This window comes from Haemaphysalis longicornis, unplaced genomic scaffold (assembly GCF_048455015.1).
Source record: "Haemaphysalis longicornis isolate Haplotype H1 unplaced genomic scaffold, Haemaphysalis longicornis Haplotype H1 scaffold_4, whole genome shotgun sequence".
NCBI lineage: Eukaryota > Metazoa > Arthropoda > Arachnida > Ixodida > Ixodidae > Haemaphysalis > Haemaphysalis longicornis.
Genome location: NW_027526361.1, coordinates 7,329,725 through 7,348,166, shown reverse-complemented (window position 1 = coordinate 7,348,166; position 18,442 = coordinate 7,329,725). Strand labels below are relative to the sequence as shown.

The following is an 18,442-nucleotide window of genomic DNA, read 5'->3' as shown; positions in this document are numbered from 1 at the left end:
AGAAGCCGAAGGGCACAGTTCAATGCGTTGCCAGCCTCCGCAGCAGCTACTCAAACCCGTAACCGCGTCATGCTCAGCGTACACTGAAGTAGCTGGCATAAACCACGCGCCCTCGCTTCCACGCTTGCGGGGGCTCGGTCCTTTTTTAGTGCAAGCTACACTACGCTACCTCGGACAGTCTTCGCGGAGTGACCAGTTTTGCCCTTGTGCGATAGAGGTCAAACCACTTTCCCTTCCGCAGGCGCCCGGCTCAGAGCAGTGGTCCGATAACGGGGAGAGATAGACAAGAGGGAAAGGAGCGTCGTGCGCGGGACCCGTGCGCGAGATGTGGCGAAGGAAGGCGAGGATGCCGCCGCCGCAGCGATAAGCGCTCGCCACGAAGGTCACCAGGCCACGTGCGGCGCAGAAGCGAAAGAGGAAGACGGATATCCGTTTGGCCCCTCGTACAGCGGGGAGGCTTAAACAACGCCGTGAGGCAAAAAAAAAATGGAAAAACGATACTGTTGCGTAGAGCAATAGTGTGAGCTTACTTCAATTTTCTTTCTCCCACTGGCGCTGCCTTTTTGTTTTCTCTTTTCTTTTTTCTTTCGCAGCACTTAATTAAAGTGCACACCGAAGGACGTGGAATAGCGTCTACATTATCGCCCTTGCGTTTATGATACTGGTAGCGTGCGCTTTCCCGCCATTCAAAGGGACCCCCGCTAGTTCGAACTCCGGCTAATTCCAACAGATTTTCTATCCCGGCCAAAGCTTTCTGTGAAACAAAAGATTCAAAGAATAAAAATAACGTTTAACTGTAACCAAATTATTAAACAAAGCTTTCTAGCTTTACCAGCCACCGGTTCTTTCGCGGCGGGGGAAGGGAGGGGGGGGGGGCGGAGCGTTTCACTCACGGAGCACACTAGAGATGGCTCCGCGAATTTCCCAGCGTTCCCCGCGCGGGAGTGCCTGCTCGCCGGCGGCGACGTCCGCGGTACGACTTTATCGTATGCTTCAGCGGCGGTTGTTTTGGCCTTGTTTCGGTGCAGCTTCGCGTCCATTGCGCGGCGCATTCGCACGGATCGATTAACTTGTTCGACAGCACCTCCAGGTTAACCCGGACCGGACGTGAGCTTACGACAAACATACGTTAAGGATTGGTTTGCAGGGCGGGAAAACAAAATGTACAAACCCCATACAGGCATTTGGCCGCTAGAGAAACGCTATCGTTCGCGCACTGCTTGCCACGAATGGGACTCCGTTTTCGAAATTGGTGATTAACAATTCGTTTGTTTTAAGAGTTATCACAAAAAGCGAAAGTAGCAACAGGTTCTGATAAATAGGAATTATAAAAGTTTCCTCAGCTTTTTCGCAATTCTCAAACTTACTTTATGCTAACTAGTTTGTATCGGTATAAATGGGAATCCCTAAGTTCACATGCCACAATGTTTCGGTGTCTGCGCTTGTGGAGCGCAGTGGTGTAGCCCCAAGCTAGCCTATCAGGATGGCTAAGTTCCGCCGTCTCACCCTTCGAAAGACACTCCTCTCCGTTTTCTCTCTCCAGACTCACGTTCGGGCTACAGCGGCGGCGTCCGCCGCTGTAACCCGGCTGTGGCCGACGGACGCCGGCCCCGTGAATTCCAGGTAACGGCTGGCAGAATCTCTGGTTTCACTCTTTGTAGAACCACATGTGTGAATTGAAGTGACTTCGCATGGGAAATTGTTGTGAATGTCGTTAAAAGCTTTGCTTGCAAACCCCCTTCACAGCGTCGATTGGAGCCAATTCTTTTTATGACAGGAAGAAATAAAGGTGTTTTCTCTAGGTTTCAGGTGTAAAATTTTTCAGCTTCGCTCGAAAGGTAAGCTTTTACTTTAAACTTTTTGCCGCCTGTTAACTTTCCCCATTGCCTAGCAAATTTTGACAAAGACTGTACATGCCAAAATGCGTTCGTTGATAGCTCAGCATACGACTCCGGACGTCTTTCATATATATATATATATATATATATATATATATATATATATATATATATATATATATATATATATATATATATATATATATATATATATATATATATATATATATATATATATATATATATATATATATATATATATATATATGTATACGGGACGAGGGACTCAGTAAGGACCCATATAAAGGTTGCAGTCGTCATTGCCAGTGCTATTCGGCTGTTTCCGAGATATTTAACAGTGCCGAATGACGTGTGTTTGTCATGTTTCTTGAATACAGTGCTAAATAGGCGAAAATATAAGTCGAGAAAAAATCCGCCGTTTTTACGGGAGCGGTAGTCGAACCCACATCTCCGCCTAACGCGTGCGGTGCGTTAACCAATTACGCTACCCCGCAGCGGCTCCCCTCTCGACTTTTACCGGGGGGGGGGGGGGGGTTATATTTACAAGTGCTCTGAGGCCGGTCAACTAGCTCCACCCCTCGACTACCGCGGGAGACGTAGAACGTCTTTTTTCCCAGCGGCCGTCACGTAAGACGTGGTCGGAGGTCGGGGTTAGCAATTGGCATATCCGAACTGCTGGAGCCAGAGTCCTCGTAATGCATGTAGCAGAACAGAAAGATACGGGACGAGGGACTCAGTAAGGACACATATAAAGGTTTCAGTCGTCATTGCCAGTGCTATTCGGCTGTTAACGCATTCGGCTGTTAACGCAATTGGTTAACGCACCGCACGCGTTATGCGGAGATGTGGGTTCGACTCCCGCTCCCGGAAAAACGGCGGATTTTTTCTCGACTTATATTTTCGCCTATTTAGCACTGTATTAAAGAAACATGACAAACACACGTCATTCGGCACTATTAAATATCTCGGAAACAGCCGAAAACACTGGCAATGACGACTGAAACCTTTATATATATATATATATATATATATATATATATATATATATATATATATATATATATATATATATATATATATATATATATATATATATAAGGATTGGCAGTCAAGAAGACCTCGGAAAGCAAAGGGGAGGTTGTGGTAGACCATTGAAACAGATCAAGAATTTGGAAAGAAAGAAAGAAAGCGAAGAAAAAATGCCCGCCAGGTGGGATCCGAACCCACGACCTCCAGAATACCGGTCGTGGGTTCGGATCCCACCTGGCGGGCATTTTTTCTTCGCTTTCTTTCTTTCTTTCCAAATTCTTGATCTGTTTCAATGGCCTACCACAACCTCCCCTTTGCTTTCCGAGGTCTTCTTGACTGCCAATCCTTATTTCTGTGTTATTTCTACGAGTCCCTCATTTCCTATTCTGATTCGCTATATATATATATATATATATATATATATATATATATATATATATATATATATATATATATATATATATATATCTATATACATCCCACCTGGCGGGCATTTTTTTTCCTATTTCTTCCCTTCTTTCCAAATTCTTTATCTGTTTCAATGACCTACCACATCCTCCCCTTTGCTTTCCGAGGTTTCCTTGACTGCCAACCCTTATTTTCTGTCTTATTTCACCGAGCCCCTCATTTCCAATTTCTGATTCGCTACATGCTTAGCGAGGGCCTCTGTTCTGGCAGTCTTGGTGCCAGGGGTAGCTTCAGAGGGTACAACGCTGGTCGACCACTCTCGACATGTCGTAGACGCTCGAGTCACGGCCCAGGGGTTAAAAAGAAGGTCCCCTTCACCCCGAGTAGTCCGAGTGGCGCTAGCTACCACCCCCTAGTGCAGGAAACAAAAAAAAAATACCTTAACATGAATACCCGAGAAAGTGGTGGGGAAACAGCCCCGCCGGTAGCGTAGTGGTTATCGCACCAGACCGGTATTCTGGAGGTCGTGGATTCGGATCCCACCCGGCGGGCATTTTTTCACCACTTTCTTTCTGACTCAAAAAACTGTTCATCTGTTTCTATGATCCACCAAAACCTCCCCTTTGCTTTCCGAGGTTTTCTTTACTGCGAACCCTTATTTTCTGCCTTAGTTCACCGAGCCCCTCATTTACAACTTCTGATTCGCTATATATATATATATATATATATATATATATATATATATATATATATATATATATATATATATATATATATATATATATATATATATATATATATATATATATATATATATATATATATATATATATATATATATATATATATATATGTAGGAGGACTGCCCACTCGGATAGTTGAGTTGCGTTGTGATTTCGTATAGAACGGCAACCCCTAGCGAGGACTTGAGAAGCGCACCGTCAACACAAGGAAGGGCGAAGTGCACAGGAGCGGCGATGCTAATTACGTTTTGGGAAGCTGAATTTATTTCGTTTGGGCAGATCATTGTGGACGGCAGGGCATTGGGCAGTCGTCGCAGGTGCCACCCACAGCTTCGCTGTCGAACCAGCGTCAGACCGTGCATGCGACCACCCAAGATTGCCCATTCTGATCACAGAACTGCGCTTCGCACGCTAGATGGATGAGATTCAATCGCGCGTTTCTGTGCGGAGCTTCAATGCAGCCGACCTTGACACATCAACAGCCCTGGCGCAGCGCCAGCAGCGCGCGGCCTTGCTCACGACGCCGTGTCCGACGAGAGCGACACTTTCCGTGTGCGGAGAGCGTATGTATGTTGCGCCTGCCGTGAAAGTGGCTCGCTCACTGCTCAGTCTGCTGCCCCACGCAGCTTCAGAACGGACGCAGCTGAGCGCACGCTAAGTTGCCGATGGCTACGGGCGGGCTTCAGTGACACAGGGGTGTCAATATTCGTCGGCGGAAGAAATGGCGCTGGGCAACGTCGAAGAGGAGTCCCTTGCCAAGCTTAGGAAACTTCTAGAAGGTAAATTTCGGCAATTGAAATATCTCGCACTGTCTCTCTTTCTCTGTCACCTCTTCAAGGCGGTGCAGCTGGGCCTTACGCACCTCGCTGTACCCCCCTTCCTTTCTCTCCGTGACTTCTTAACTCCGTGCCTTGTATACTCACACGCTCAGTCACCGATCGATCCTTACACTGCGCTGATTTTACCGTCCGAGGGCATAAAACCAAGCTTCACTTATTTCACACGGGGCTGTAAATGCCCGTCAAGTTTGAAAAAAAAAAAAAAAAAAGCCTCTCTATTGCAAACACATGCGACTGAACTCAAAGGCTTCGGAATAGTTTCAATAATTACAACGCTGTGGTTATCCCATTGCTCTATATTCAAGACGAACCGTCTAACGCTACATTACACAACACAATAAATTCTTTATAGAGTAAGCATACTTAGTTTAGAACACTGTCCGTCGATGGGTTCGAGTATAAATAACCTAATGAGTAGGGCTGCGTGTTTTTGTACTTCATGTTTTGGTAAATCCGGAGGGTACATTTTGGAGTGTTATTTTCCATCTTTCCGAAAATTATGGTAGTGTTAGAAAACCCCACCCCTTAACCCTAATGCTTACCCAACGTACGAGCAGTGGGCGGGCCAGCACCGACCTCTCAATACAGCGTAGCCTGGTGGAGCGGGCCAGGGCATTCCGGGATAGAAGAGCCCCATCCCCCCTTTCCCCAATAATCAGCACCTGAAGCTCGTCTAGAGTTTTTCACTCACTCACCAAAAAGTCGATGTTTATCGGAGTTTATTTGTCGTAAATCCCTAATTCCCCGAAATTCGGAGTTTAATTTCGCTTTATTCTCAATACCCTAAAATGTTAGATGAAATGATATCCGACCAGGAACACATCAAAACACTAGGTGCATTTTGCTTGTCGGTTTCCATGGGGGACCCCAGATACACACAAGGCCCAATAGATGAATATGAAAACTTGCACGTCTGGACTTGTCACAACTTTAGGTCTTGTTGTAATGGGCAGGCGCCTGCACACTTCGGAGGTTTCCATCTATCACGGAAGCCGCTACTCCCGATTGGCGGTTTTCAGCAGACGTGGCGCGAAATGTGGCTGACGGCTCAAACGTGCACCACCAGGCTCGGCTGGCTTACACTGTACGATTACTGTTAAGGCGAGGGCTTTGCATGCATTGCCATCTCGCTGGAACGGCCTGTAAAGCTCCTGTATAACAATATATACTGAGCCAGGAACGTGCAGAAATCTGCACATTTTCTGAGCGCCACGTTCCTTTAAACTCACCTGAACACGCGGTACTACGGTATCGCCAATGCCTGTTCCCACGCGGGGAGCGCAATGCTTGAGGAGTCGGATCATATAATAGCGCTCCTTATTGAAACGAGAAACTGCACAGCTTCATGCCGCTCCTGAGTAGCTGATAAGGAGCGGAATACTTTTTATCGACACTCAAGGGAGAGGCTTGCGGTCCCACAAGAGCAAGCTGCCGACGCTATCAGATCAAAAGCGTGAAGAAAGAAAGGGAAGATACCGTGCCCAGTTATCAGAAAAACAACCATGTTCTACAGAAGCGGGCTGAACGCACAAGCACTACAGGGCCTGGGAACTTATGGCAACACTGTTGGCGCAGCGCGCTGTGGTAGTTCTGTGCGAATAGTAAGTGACTTAGGGTTTTAACGCGTCCCTGCCTCAAACAGTATGGGCAAAGCAGCACCGTCATGGTTGTATTTTGATGGGCTGCGATGCATTGCCACGTATAGCCGTAGAAGTTTCGCACTGACAGCGCAACGCGCCTTGTTCCGCCCTTGTAGCTGAACCCGGGCTCGAGGCGCCCACCGACCCTGCCGACCTACTGCGATTTCTTCGGCTCCACAAGTATGACGTGGCTGCCTCCTTGGAACACCTCAAGAAGTACTGCGCAATCCGGGCCTCGGCTCCGAAAATCTTCGAGGGCCTGAGTGAACCCGAGAAGTTGCGCGAGCTGACGCAGGACATCGTCACAGTGCTCCCCCAGAAGAACGTGCACGGCCGTGTCGTCATCCTCGGAAAGTATGGTGAGTAAAAACATGAGTAAAGCATGAACACTCGTACGCGGGAACAAATTCTTCACTGGGTCCAGGAGTGCACTACGTGTTGTGATGAAGAGTCTTCCAACGCTTAGCGGATACCCTCCGACCCTACCCGTTTTACAGCGTTGGCGGGTTGGCGTGGTATTGCTGCGTTTCTTATGTATGGCGTAGTTGATGTCCGCGTTGTTGATGAAACCCACAGAAGGGGACCGAGCATTGATTAAGAGGCTAAATAATTATATAATTTCGTTTGACAAATTGCACTGAAATTAATATTGCTAAAAATAAATAAATAAATAAATAAATAAATAAATAAATAAATAAATAAATAAATAAATAAATAAATAAATTCTCACCGCTTGATTAATTTCAATTAATAATGAGACAATTACTTCGACTACGACCGGAAATTTACGTCACTGAGTGTGGTCGTGGCTAAAATCTTTTTGGGTCTGGCTGTGGGATTTTTGGCTACCTGAAGTCAACATGAATTTTTATCGATATTATATTTAAAATCTTCACCTTGCTGGCTCACTGCGTTATTTCAAATTGAAAGAAGTGCCTCTAATATCCTGGAGATCGAGGTGGGATTACAGCCACCCCAGGGGTAAGCCCAGTCGTATACGGTAAAGGCTGTTTCGAGGATTATGAGTCTCGGTGTATTATTGCAGGAAAATGGAAGCCCTCGAAGGTCAACCAGGTCAAGTTGGTCCAGGCCTTGGTGCTATGCTTAGAATACGTGTCCAGAGATCCTGCGGCACAAATTTCTGGTATTTCGTGGGTCGCCGACTTCGAGGGATGGTCTCTCGGAAACATGCGCTTTGTCGAACTACGCACGACCAGGAATTTCATGCATTACCTGCAGGTAAACGTACCATCTGGTCTCTGTGTAATTCTATTGCCTCTGCACGCGTACAGACACATTCACGCGTATACAAAAGATTCAGTGACTTTCCTCTTTGTGGAGAAGGATGACCGGCGAAGTTGGGAGGAGTGCAATGAGTGCACAAAACAAAACACGAGGGTTTGTAATATTCGGTTGAGCATACTTCCTATAGTTAATTTGCTGAATGAAACTCGGAAGTGCTGGCGTTTTATTCTAGTGGACGAACATCTGGGGCTGTTCGTTTCCTCTTCGTTTTAGCACATATATTAGAGCGGACAAACACTGAACAATATTTCGAACTTCATTCTGAATTATGTAATTAAGAAAGGTAGATGAAACTTGCTACAATGTTAGAGTAGTCCTAGCGGCTAATTCCCATCTAATTTCTTTACTGATAATCCTGGCAAAACTAGAGTTAGTACCGCTTTCTGTAACCGTTCTGCTTTCGTAGAGGGGCATGCTGGAATTCTGTAACGTTTACAACTTCATTGGGAATTAATTTTTATAGAGTGAACCGAATTCAGTGTAATGGTAGAGGCGTATTAGTGGCCAATTACCATATGATTTGTTTCGGTATAATTTCGGTAAAACAAAAATTAGAGCCGTTCTGTGTAACCATATTTCCTGCGTCGCCAGCCATGTATTTAAAGCAGTCGGGAATTCTGTAACGTTTACAACTTCACTGTGAACTAACTAATTACGACAGCTGAGCGAAACGTGGCGTAATAATAGTATTCTTAGCGGATAGTTTCAGTATGATTCTTGCCAAGCTAGCTACATTAGATTAAGAGCTAGAGATCGTTTTACACTAGCTGTAGAGACGAAAATATTTGACGCGGCTCTGTCTACGGTCGCAGGTTTGGGCGAAAGCCAGCCATATAGAGTTTCGCTTGAAAAGAAAAGAGCAGAAGGGTATTGACGATGAATTTCAGTGACATCGTTGCTACGGTATTCAGGCATTGCGGTTTCTTTGTAGTTCTTCAAGAACAGGAGAGCACTGTGCGCGCACTTGCCTGCATGAACCCCTGCGAGGAACATTGAGAAAAACTTATAAATTCAATCTAGCCTGAAATTGCAAGTTTCCTTTGGGAGAGCATTCAGAGAAGTTCGACAGCCTCAACTCGTACAAAGAGATAACAAATTACTACAAACACAGCAGGTGCGAATTCCCAGCCGCCCACCGCACACTCAACGCTGCACAAGCCAATACATGGAGGCAGTTTCAAACAAATACCTACCCGAACCTGTTGGCATATATAGTCACTGCCATCCAGAAATCTTCTCGGACAAGTGCAAACACTGCGGCCACCGCGCAGACCTCACGCATATTATGTGGAAATGCAAAAACAAAAAACACGGAACAAGACCCCCCTACCCCCCATAGATATCAAACACCTCGAGCTCTGGGAAACCCTGCTGCGCAGCTCCGATCCCCTAACGCAGTTACGCCTTGTCCAGATGGCAGAAGAAGCCGCCAGGGACCAAGATCTCCTGGCTGACTAACGCGGCAAAGAGAGCCCAAGCTCTCTACTTCAGGGAAAATAAAGTTCTCTCTCTCTCTCTCTCTCTCTCTCTCTCTTTCTTTCTCTCTCAACTGCCAAGGTTGAGCGCCAGTAGGCAGCCCCCTTGACGATATAACAGAGGAGGACGGACGCAACAGCTTCGATCCTGGCGTCGCTGTCAACCCAGTCGTCCTGTTCTTGAATATGGCTCGGTTGTCTGCAATGACTTTATCAAGAGGAGCGCTCTTGATAGAGTGACGAAATAAGTTGTCGATGTGTAAACATCACTGTCCTCGCGAGACTCAACCTCCTAGCACAGGACCGCGATACTGGGGTGTGCTGCGTTGTTTGAAAGCTATAGGTGGTATTCATTGATAAGTTTAGCTGTCAATTTCTTCTCTTGGCAACACTAGAAACGGCCACGGACATGGCTACTGCGCCACGGACATGGCGTGGCTTGTGCCACTGCACACGTACGCCAAAGAAAAAAAAAACACCGGCGTTCGTCGTCTGCTCAATTTCAACCTTATTCTCAACATGGTAAAAAGCGCACTAAAACGAGGACACAAAAAAAAGGCGGTGACACGGGACGAGCGCTAGCGCTCGTCCCGTGTCACCGCTTTTTTTTTGTGTCCTCGTTTTAGTGCGCTTTTTACCATGTCGAAGTCCCATCACCAACTAGCCCAAATTTCTGCCCTATTCTCAAAGCACGCGGCTGTCAACAGATGTTATTAATCGCACTCACATTGGACTCCAGGCATTACGTTGCGTTCGGTGAAGTAAAGTTTGGAACGTCCAACACAAATCATGCGCTTAGCACGGACAAGTACCGCCATCCCACGGAGCCCTACGCAACCAATGACGGCACACTCACACGGTTGCCTGCATGCGTGCCTCGCCAGTGAATACAAGCTATAGGGGAAATAAAGCTGACTTTATATTCCTTTTCAAGCTAGTACGTGGGAAACTAGCTGCGCAGAACTCCTCTATGAGCTCTGGCTACCAGCTTCCATTTAAAAGCACGAGATAATGCCCACCCTTTGGTACTTTCAGCTCCCGTACCAGGCGCTGTCCTCGGCGCAGGCTGCAGATGTCAGTATTTTCGCAGCTTAGGTTCCACGCAGACACCCGTAAAGTATGCAAAGTATTACCTCGTTTTTATTATCTGTATGATATCATTGTTACGTTTGAGGCGATTGAGTATTTATATAGTCGTAAAAGTTGGATTGCTTTTTTGCTCTTTGCTTTGTATACTGCGCTGTTTGCACGGTACGCTGTCCATGCTAAGGACTTCTCTGCACTGAAGGTGAAACCAGTGAAATGAACCAACTGAACGCGCGATGAAGTTACTAGCCAAAAAATTCACGCTCTCAAGTATTGTATGATTCTCACTTATGCCATGTTTTCCGTGTTGAGATCGCCATTCTAACTTTGCTCGTTGATCTGTAGCTAGAAGATGTTCTCGTTTATCTGAAGGATGAAATTATGAGTCCTGAGTTACCAGGTCAGTTTTGTTAATGTTCATTTTATGCAATGTATACCTCGCCCGTGCGCTGCTACGAGGAGAATTTGGCTTCCCCTCAGCACCTTAATAAATACGATTGGTTATCACTGTTATTCTTGTCATTAATTTTATTGTCATCTATGCAACTTTTTGAGGGATTTGTTCCGATTTTGCTTTTTCTCATTTGCTCGCAGAACTGCGTTCCCGTCCTGCTTAGCGAAGCCCATGTGCTGCGGCAGCCAGCTGCGTTTGATGTTTTGTACACCATCCTGAGGCCCTTTGTAAACCATGAAATATTATCAAAGGTGAGTCTCAGTTTTGAGGCGTTTTTTGTTTCGTGACACTGCAATGAAGATTATAATTTTTTTCTATATCAAAAGCGGAAGTAAAACGTAGGCGCAAGTTGGTTTGTTCAACTACACAGCTATGTACCGTACCTGAACAGCGACGAAATGTGAAACAAAAAAAAATGCGATGACACGTATGCACCCCTTGGGCCGTAGTGAATGTGAAAACACCTATATGCAATTGCCGAACGAATGTGCCACTATTGTGGATGGTGCCCCAGTGTCCTGGATCTCTGGTGCCTGCGACGCCATTGGGTGAGGCAAGCCCAGGGCGGTGCGTGTGGAAATTACGTGTCCGCTGATAATCATCGCCCTCCTTTGTTTCCCGTTGCGCTTTTTGTTCACCCTTTTGTTTTGTTTTGTTTTGTTAACAATGATAACCCTTGCTATAACTAAAGTGCATACGGCAACATAATCTGTGCATAATCTGTCGCAGTAGGATGCAGCCCCGCTCGGGTGATCATCTGCATAAAATGCACCAGTTCGCTCACATCCTTTGCAGAGCTGCTACGTACGTTGAACAGTATACCGAAACTGTCCCATGTCTTGGACTGTTTGAAGAGTCGGAAAATAGTGCCTACTAACAAGATGATTGCCAATTCTGAATAATTTACCACAAGTTTCCGTGGTCGTTGCCAGGAGCATCTACGTTGCTTTGAAAAATGTAAAAGCGGCCGCTCACGTTAACGTGTGCTTACCTTTACGTCTAAACTTCCTCGCTCATGATCTGGATGGTATTAGTGACGAATTTTTTTACATTGTTTATTTTGCGTCTCATCTCCGAAGAGTCCATCGATGGGCCCTATCCCCATGGAAGATTCGGTTCGAGCAAGCTATTGAATCATGTGAGCCGTGAACGTGTGACATCTATTGGCGGTGAGATGTTTGAGTGGCGCCCCCTGGATCTGACGTCAGCTTAGGGACCCGCTCCGCTGTCGTCTGCTACATTCGTGCCGCTGCTACACCCGCGCCGCGGTCGTCCGGTTGTGACTGGCAGCAGTGCCTTTGCTAGAAATCGCCCGCTTTGATGCTTTGGGGCTTTAAAAAGCGCGTTTTCAATCAGATTCTGGCAGCTCTGAATAATTTCAAGCTTTATCCCGCACAAGTTTACACAACACACGAGGAGAGAGAGAACGACTTTCAGAGAGCATCGCTCAGACGATCGTGTGTAACTCGTCCTATCTAGCGTATTTGCGAGTTTTAGTGCTGAGAGCTCCTCGATAAGTATTCAAAATGCGTAGGCTTCCCTTAACTATTTCTGAGATGCACTTATGAGAACTCAACAGTCTAATGCTACGCATCAAGCAGCGGGACGCACAGCAGGAAATAAAACGGGTGTTTTCTATTTCTTTCGTTGTTGTTAGATGAATGTTGTTTTTTTTTCTGTGCCCAACGCATTCATTTTTCTCCACCGTCCCAAACGTCCTAGGAGGTTTGGGGATGTTTGCGAGGCTCACAAAGTTCGTGTGAATATGCAATGCAATGAGATTTGTGCTACGGCGCAAATAACGTTGTCCACAGTACTCGAAGGCGGCTTTTGTGACCTAATTTCTATCGAACCGTCGTTATCGTAATGAGCTCAATCTCAACCCGAAAAGTTATGACATGATTACGGTGTTGAAAACTACTTGCTAAAGAACGCAATAAATAGTATACATGCCAATTTTCAGCATAACACAATTCGAAACCAATGAATATGTCCAGACAGCTCTTTATTGTTTTCCAACCCCTTCAGTCGCAAAGAACAAATCCTGGACTACTCGGGATGACATTCGGTGAATTGAAGAATGAATCTTACTCTCTCGTCTTGGATTGAGAAGCCTGCCCACTAACCGGCTCGATTTTACTGTTAAAGTTTTCTCCTCCTCCTGGTCCTCCTCCTCTTGAGTGCAGTTTTACTATAACGCCTATCTGAATATTGGGATGGTATGACTGTGGCAAATGTACCGAAATATCCCTCCAAATCTGAAGAAACATAGTCTTACTGTATGTTTGCATACAGGTTACTCGTTTCGCTCAACAAGCCTGCATACTGGTTAGAAGCCTGTTATAAAACCAGCACGCGCCTATACAAACAGCAGGTTATTTGGAAATCAATCTACAATATTTGTGCCCCATAGTGCATTTCGGCACACTTTCATGCCGTGACAACGTGAAGTGACTTGATACAGTAGTTTCGAGCGTTAGGCAAGGTTGCCAAATCTGTTTTACCTTACATACGATTAGCTGGAATCGTAATGCCTTCTGCCAAAGCCGACAGCCCCAAAGGCCTGGAATTTGTTTTGGTCTTCCATTTTAGCTGTTGTCGGTTGTCAGCCTCAGGCTGTTACCTTTGTTCGAAAGACTGCTGAACATAGAGGCTGACGCCCAGCTCCGATTCTTCGCGCTCCGCACAGGACCACCTTCGCAGCAATGCATGGGCGACGCCGGCAATGTTTATTTCCGGAGCGGTATCAAAAACTATACCTAAAATCACGCCTTGAGCTGGTTTACGCTATTTTAAGTCTTTTGTTACGAAAAAAAGGTTGCGCATACGCGATATCTGCTGCGGACAAGCACAAAATCTCAACCGCGCGCAAAGAAACAGCAGAGAGAGCAAACCCGAGTGAAGCAGACGACAAATGCAAGAATCCCTAAGCCGACGTCACGAAGGCGCGCTCCGCAGCGCCGCCCGTGGTCGCGCTCACCGCCAATATTGGTTATTTTTTACCGATGAGTCATGGCCCCTCATTTTGTGGCTTTGTGGGTAAACGTTTCAAATCTTACGACTTTTAAGTGTCGTCAGGGGCTGAAACAATAAATGTTCTCGGTCGGATAACAGAGCTGTCAATCTTACTAGTTACTTGGCAGGGCCTTCAAGTGTTCGTTAAATCATGCTTTGAAGGCTCTCGTTCGAACACACGGTATGGCTGTCCTCAAGACTTCATTGACGGTTAACTTGGTAGTCCCTTTTCTTGCGGATTTTGTCCATCTCTTCGACTTTACATGAGACGACGGAGAGATCGCAATGTAAACAAAGCAGTTCTTCTGCCATCGAGAACATGTCTTGTGCGCATGTCTTGCAGGTGCATTTTCACGGAAAAAATATGCAAGGGCTTCACGCAGATGTTCCTCCAAACACCATTCCCGAAGAGTACGGAGGTACAGCATCAAACCAAGACTTGGAAGTGTCTTGGGCAAGAATTTGCCAGGGTTACATGACAGACAACAGCTAGTCTTCGCCGATGCTGCGTACCGCTCCTCCAAGACCGCGAAGGCCTGGACAGTAAGTACAAAAGAGGGTCAGTACTCTCCGGGCCCATGCTCTTGCCGTGCCTTAAAAGCACAGAGGCCGAAACATGCGGTGTTGAAAAAAAAGCCATTTTTAGACATGCAGCTCCACTAGCGCCCTTAACATCCACCGATTCATAAGAAGCCAGCACCCGCATGCAACACAATCACATCCCACTTGTGTAGCACACAGCCTCTTCCAAGATACCAAAGAAGACGCAGAGATTTTCTGGTTGCGTGGCCATGCCGTGCTGCAGGGTGATGAAATGGTCAACCAGCTTGACCGTGACACCGCTTTCTGGTCTCCCTGCAACCACAGCCAACCTTAAAAAGCGACGTCTTCAACACCCGTTATTCCCCGAAATCTCCGCCATATAACCTCAACCGATACGTTGAGGCTCTCTGGCAAATGCGTTGTGCTACTGACCTCAAGGACGTGGTTTTGACACTAGTTTCGGCGGCCGTTTTTCTGGTGGATACAAAAAACAAAAACGCCCGTATGTGGACATTTTGGCGCACGTTTGAGATCCACGAGTGAACAATAATATTCCGGAGCCCTGCACTATGCCTCATAATCCAGCTGTAAAGCCACCCACGATGTCGCAACGCGAATAAGTGCTTTTTAGACAAGCGCAAGTAGGTAGGTAACCTCTGAACCCCAGATAAAACGGCCTTCTAGAAGGTGATGAAAACCACTGTTCGCCGTAAGTGCTCCGGAACCTAAACCAGGACCACCTCTTTATTGAATGCAACTCATTTTATAAAGGCACAGCTGCAGTCCATTTACCATTCCTATACGACCAACGCCGCCTGGCAGATATCGTTAAAAATTGTTAAAAGGTGCCCTTAAGTGAGAGTACTTAGCCGGCTGGTAGTTTATCTAACAAAACTTCATTAATAATAATGTGATTTCATTCATTCATTCATTCATTCATTCATTCATTCATTCATTCAGTACTAAATGACTGCTGCTCTCAGGACCAAATGGACTCAAGGATTTTTGCATCAGCGCGCTGAAGAGGAAATGATCTGCGAGGAACAGTTTTCAAGATTTAAGCTGTAGGTATACAGACGTACGTCAACCACCGAGAGACAAGCGAAGGCCCGTAATGAGGGAATAAGGAGTTTTACCATATCGTTACCGTGTTTGCGTTACCGTTTACCGTGTTACCGGAAGCCTGAATTTCCGTTTACCGCTGAAAACGGTAGGACACGTTTTAGCACACCGTATGCGGTCTGCGTATTCCGGCCGCCGCGGCGCAGGTAGCGACATATGATGAATTAGTCTCAAAGCAAATCATGCGTAATTTTGTTGCTCATACGTATTTGCTTTCGTTTAAAAAAGCTTGAATATTTCACTTTTCGGGTGAAGCGTTCACAATAACTGTAGTTGTTTTGAGAATACTGTAGCCATCACCTGGAGAGCTTCTAAACGAAAATGTGTTGGTGGCGCCATCTACCGAGTAGCTTTAGAATCAAGGTAAAATAGAATTCCCCCCCCCCCCCCCCATTTTTTATGCAAGAAATGAGTAAAATATGTTGTAGTAATTACTAAGTTACTTACACTACCTTGCCCAGCACTTTTGGAGGACTAAGATAAATGGGCCTTAGTCAGGCAGTGTCCATCTGCCTTTATCCCACTCACCCGGGAAATTTTGTCGGAATAAATCATTTTGGAAATCTAAAAAAAAAAAAAAAGAGCTCACTGCGAGCTCAGAAACTTATCTGAACGATTTGAGGCGTGCAAGGCTTAGCACGAGGTGGGGCGGCTATTTTGCTCGCCCATCTGAGAAAAATGGTCGTTCGTCGTTCTCCTGAGCATTATTTAACAAGAAAAACGTAATAAAAAGCATAAAGTAAGATTAATTTTGTCGGCTGTACAAAGCATAAAGGGCCGAGCGCGCTGCATTTTCTGTAACCGAGAGTACACTTCGTCTATTCAGGAAGCTCGCTGGCAATGGTAAAGCCTGTGCCGGCAAGTTACCGTTTGCGGTAAATCTCGCGCATGCGCAGTCGACTCCCGCAAACACCGTAGACGCTAACGTAAACACGGTAACGCTATGCTAAAACTCTCTAATGTAACGCCGCTAAGGCTGGTAGGGACACTCGGGGACGCGCCAGTTGCAGTTGCAGACTTGTTTTAGTGGTTAATCTAAGCAGTTTTCGGTTGTCAGTGTGCAGCACTGGAGGGAGAGATCTAGAAGCAGAGGGGGCACAAAAATGAAAAATCAGAAGGTACACAGGTAAATTGGAACGAAATGAAAATAAAAAAAATATCGTTAGGTCCCTTTGTACAAAACTTCTCACTTTTGCGAAATTCAGTATGATGCTTGTGAGATTTGATTGATTATTAATGGGCCTAAGTAGCAAGCCCATTTCTGAATTTTTACGGCAACGCTGTATACCTCTACCCCCCTCCCCCCCCACCGGTTTTCTCTCCGTGGGCAAAAAGGCGAAGGCGCCAAGGCCTAGATGCCAAGGGCATGCGTCAGGCTAACCTTGGCGTACAGCATAGGGCTCATAATTCGTTTAAGGAAACCACAAAACAAGCATCGAAACCGCACTATGGATGATAAGGCGCCTATTAACATATGGACCACCTCACCATGTACTCCTGGTATAGACTATGTTTACAGATTATCTTTGAAGGTTAGGCAGGACTAGAGTCACTAAATTTGCGAACAGACGTGTTATAATGTACGCTGTAAATCGGGAGCTGAGGTAGCAGGCCACGTTCGCCTTTAGTCTCAGCCTCGCCTTGGTTTTGCCAAGAAATAAAAATCAAATACTCAAATAATCAAATAAATAGAGTAGTTCTTGGCCTAGACGCCCTGGGTATGTGTCAGGCTAGGCAGGACCCAGCATTTGCCGCCAGAGAAGCCGAGCGTAATGCCAATAGATAAGGTATTAAGCACGGGTATTAGGCTATGTTCAGACTACCGACGCAAAAGCCATATCGTGATATATGGCCGTAAAAAAAAGGCATGTTACGCAGTTCGGTTGGCTGAGACGTGAAATGACGTCATTCTTCAAAGTTGGTAAAACTTAGAGCGCGATTGAACAAGGACGACAGAAAGGCGATAAATACAAGCGCTCACTCGCAAATAACTTTATTGGAGGCATCGTCTCGTATATATAAACACAATTTTTTCCCCCGGAGCATCCGCACAAGAACACCACAAAAAAACCCTGGTGAGATTGCTGCAAGCAGAGAGCAGCTTCCAAAAAACGAAATTCACTCGCACGCAGTAATACCGATGTCTCACTGACGCACTGGTCTAGAAGCTCCCTGGCCGCTGTGTTTTCACTTTTGCCCAGAATACTAATCTTCTCTTAGTGGCGAGTGAGCGCTCGTGTTTGTCGTCTTTCTGTCGTGCTCGTTCAGTCGCGCTCTACAGAGTTCCACCACATATGCACCAACTTGCCCAACAGTGCGTTCTACTGAAGTACATTTCTTCAGAGTTGTTATGGCAGTTGCGGCAACAGTCTGCACACGGCCTTAGAGAACCGTCACTGAGACACGTAAGCCAGCAACGGCGGCGATTTCGGCTTGTGAGTGTTGAGAGATTCCCGCACATAAGGCTTCGCCGTTAACTTCGACCGGGTCGTTTGTTAACACCACTACCCGAAGATTCAGCCAAACGGCATCTTTTCACACACTTCTGCTGTTGAAATGCTGTTACACGAGTTATCTTTAATTTGATTCGGAACGACGCCGGTCGCGCGCATCGGCAGATCAGGGAGGCCAAGCTAAGCCTACCAGATTTGACCGGCTAAAACGCATACACAACAAAATGGCGGCGCCCTTGAACTGCAGCCGTGTAAACAAATATCGCGTAGCGCGAACAGGCCAATGATCATGGTGGCGGCATGGAACAATCACAGAAAAGAGTGCCGATACTCTGTGCTACGCATTATTCTACGCATTATTTTCGTAAAATAAGGGTGGTTTGGTATCCTATGGGTTTATCTAGGAGCGGAGCGCGGCACATCAAGAAGTTTAACTAATTTTCTGCATATCGCCTGAAGTGCCGGCCGTGT

The 18,442-nt window shown here is 46.2% G+C and overlaps 2 protein-coding genes across 8 annotated transcripts in view; both read left to right on the top strand.

The window, feature by feature from the left end:
• LOC144178197 (alpha-tocopherol transfer protein-like) overlaps positions 1-18,442 on the top strand; it is a 365,130-nt gene that overhangs the window by 282,408 nt on the left and 64,280 nt on the right. The window lies entirely within an intron of this gene.
• The window catches only part of LOC144178189 (alpha-tocopherol transfer protein-like), a 19,678-nt gene continuing 5,811 nt past the window's right edge, over positions 4,576-18,442 (top strand). Inside the window, exons 1-6 of one of the 6 annotated variants that reach the window (XR_013323967.1) lie at positions 4,579-4,818; positions 6,635-6,877; positions 7,564-7,757; positions 10,979-11,089; positions 14,197-14,396; positions 15,357-15,443. Coding sequence is in view for 2 of the 6 variants with exons in the window: in XM_077705828.1 (XP_077561954.1) it covers positions 4,761-4,818; positions 6,635-6,877; positions 7,564-7,757; positions 10,979-11,089; positions 14,197-14,346 (756 nt within the window). In the remaining 4 variants the exon portion in view is untranslated. The other 5 variants (XR_013323968.1, XR_013323966.1, XR_013323965.1 and 2 more) reach the window with 5 other exon arrangements.